The following is a 2904-nucleotide window of genomic DNA, read 5'->3' as shown; positions in this document are numbered from 1 at the left end:
CCAGGCCATCTTGAGCAAAGGGTAAAGTCTACTTCAGAGGCTATTCCTGTAACTCCATGTTAGCCATGGCCAGGCCATCTTGTAATGATCCTCCATTCTGCTTGAATAATGGCAATTCTCACTTCTGGCCACACTGCTGACCCCCAGTAACGGCTGACCAAAAGAGATGTTTATTGACATTTTCTAAGTTGCACAGGACAAAAGAGAAAACCATGTTAGTGTCCTTTCCCTTTCCCCTTTCTGCCATGTGACTAACTAACCTCCCAGTCTGCAAGCAGACGGGGAGCTCTGGTTCCTGAACTGGAGAACCACCCTGCAGGCTTTTTTCTTTTTCCAAATAAAAAGTTTGTACTGTCATTGAGTAGCTCATGCCCTTGTCTGTCTTTTCTTCTGGCTGGACTTACACTCTAAGACCACTTAATGACCCCAAAATAGAACCTAATACCTGTTCACAGTATCCCATTCCCCAATCCCCACCCCAATGAGTGCCTTTCATCCTGCCAGACTTTACCCTGCACATTCCAGAGGGACAGAGCCACACTGGGCATGACTGGCTTCTTTTGGTTATCAGGATGTTTTCCTGGTTCAGTCATATTATGTCAAAGCCTCATTTTTACTGTCAATTAGTACTACATTTGTAAGATTTTACTTCATGGTGGAGTATACTACCCAAATTGCAAGGTACCTGGTTTGAAGAGTCTTCTAGTCTCTGAACCAAAGAATCCCATCTCTGCGTTAGTTCCTCGGAGTCACTGTTCATCTTCTTAGATGCTTTGGGATTATTGAGTAATTGGCCCACATCCTGGCCAATCTCACTCAGCTGGTCCAATGTTTGCCTCTTCATTTCCATGTCTTCCTTCAAAATCTAGTATGTAAAATATTTATCAGACAACTATCTCTCAGCAAGGCTTATCTTCCTGGGAAAGAGTAAGAGGTAGATTTGTGGTACCATTCTTTATGCTACAATAAATGGCTCTTGGTTCAGCAGCCTTACAGTAATGGGAAATGAGGCATAGCCTTGTATTCACTCAAATGTATTAACACCTAGTTAGAAAACACTAGACACCACAGGTTTATAACGGACACCGACAGGGACACACTTACAGCCAGACGCCGGACACTGACACTCAGTTCCCTTTGGTCTTTGAAGTTGCCGGTCTGGACTTTGTTCAAAGCTTCTTCCTTTTCCGTGAGCCAAGCTTCCAACAAGCACTACAAGTAATAACAAACGTTGTAAATATACATGGGAGATCATCTGGCGGTTCACACAAGTTCCCAAATATCTAACTTGTATTAATGACATCACATTTAATTGAGAATAATAAGAACTTTAAATACCCAAGTCCAAAGAGCAAATGACTGGCAAAAGCGTTAGCCTCCTACATCTTACAACAGAAAAACCTGCTATTAGTCCAAACCTAGGGTGACTGGCAATGTGTGGACGGGATTTTGTGTGTCCTCCAAGGGCTACTAAGCTGGAAGACTTTGGTGAGCAGTGTATCAAGTAAGAGGTATGTGGAGCCTAGTAGGAGGTCTCTGAGGGTACTGCTCTCAGAAGGAAGGAAGGAAGTACTTCTGAGGCTTCCGTAAGTTCCCGAGAACCACTGCTATCAAAGAGCAAGGCTGACCCCTTCCTAACCTCTGGTTTCCTATGGGTCCACATGAACTCTTCCTTTGGTGTCTACTCCCACACCGTGCTAAGTGTTGTGATGTGACAGAGAGGGGTTTCGTACCAGAGCTAGCACCGTACTCTTTGATGTTTCCACCTCTAAAACTAGGAATGAAGCAAGCCTTTAGGACAGTAGGTGTAACTCAGTGATAGACTTTTAGGTTCAGTCCTTAGTAGGACCTCATAAAAGAATAAAAATAAACCTTTTGATCCTTATATATTTCCCAGCCTCTAGGATGTTTTTGGTTTGGATTTCATTTTGTTTGTTTTGGACAGGGTCTTGCTAGTGTTATCGAGCTGGCCTTAAACTTGAAATCCTCTTATCCCAGCCTCTTGAGTACATGGGACTCACAGGTGTATGACGTGAAACCTGGCTAGGGATTTTATAGGAGCAGGAAAACACTATTCCATACAGTAACTAAGCCCCAAATCTCAAGAAGGTGAGTAGATAGAAGACACTAAGTCCACATATGCTGAGCTTTAAAAAAAAAAAAAAACAAAAACATATAATAACTCTAAGCTGTTTGGGATTCCATCCCGGAGGTGGGAGGTCAAGATGGGATTTCTCTGTTTGTAGCTCTGGAACTCACTCAGACTCACAGAGATCCACCTGCTTCTGCCACCACCACCATGTACGACTCTAGTTTTAAGCAAGAGGAAGTACAGAGGGCTTTTTCTCATCCCTGCTTCTCATTTTAGAGAAGGGGACAGAAGTCAAGTGACATGTTCGAAGTCAGCCTGCTAGTTACTGGCTGAGCTGGGTCATGAGCCCCTATCCCTAAATCAACCATCATCCACAGCACAGTGCAGGAAAAGAATGCAATCTGTCAAAGTTCAAAAACAAATCCATTAAGGGAGGAAGTCTGAGGATGGCCCAAGGCCAGCAACAAAAATACTTGAAACTCAAGGCCAAAAGTACGTGTTCTTTTAGAAGATATTAAGTGATATAGCAAGATAACCCGTAAGGGGCAACTGTGACTGCATTAAGGCAATCCCCCAATGTAGTAATTATCATAGAAATGTTTTTATATATAGCTCGGGGGAAAGGGGTTACTTCTGGACTTAAAATGGGATGAATTCTTTCTCAACTGTCTTATTAATCAAGCTATTCCTTATCTCTGTAGTGTAGTAGCACCAACACCCCCAAAAGAAAGAGAAATAAAAGATGTATGAAATCCTAGATCCAGTCTAGCAAAGTTGATAAGATACTCAAATAGATAACCAGGAAACAGGAC

General features: G+C 42.7%; 1 protein-coding gene across 4 annotated transcripts in view; it reads right to left on the bottom strand.

Moving 5' to 3' along the window:
• Utrn (utrophin) overlaps positions 1-2904 on the bottom strand; it is a 521838-nt gene that overhangs the window by 364119 nt on the left and 154815 nt on the right. For all 4 annotated transcript variants that reach the window (XM_013351419.2, XM_026786362.1, XM_026786363.1 and 1 more), the window contains 2 exons: positions 1105-1212; positions 686-865 (listed from right to left, as the gene is read on the bottom strand). In XM_013351419.2, the coding sequence (XP_013206873.1) occupies positions 686-865; positions 1105-1212 (288 nt within the window). The remainder of the gene's footprint in view (positions 1-685; positions 866-1104; positions 1213-2904) is intronic.

Source organism: Microtus ochrogaster, linkage group LG4 (genome assembly GCF_000317375.1).
Source record: "Microtus ochrogaster isolate Prairie Vole_2 linkage group LG4, MicOch1.0, whole genome shotgun sequence".
Classification (NCBI taxonomy): domain Eukaryota; kingdom Metazoa; phylum Chordata; class Mammalia; order Rodentia; family Cricetidae; genus Microtus; species Microtus ochrogaster.
The sequence above is the reverse complement of the archived record's forward strand: the minus strand, read 5'-3'. Positions and strand labels throughout refer to the sequence as shown.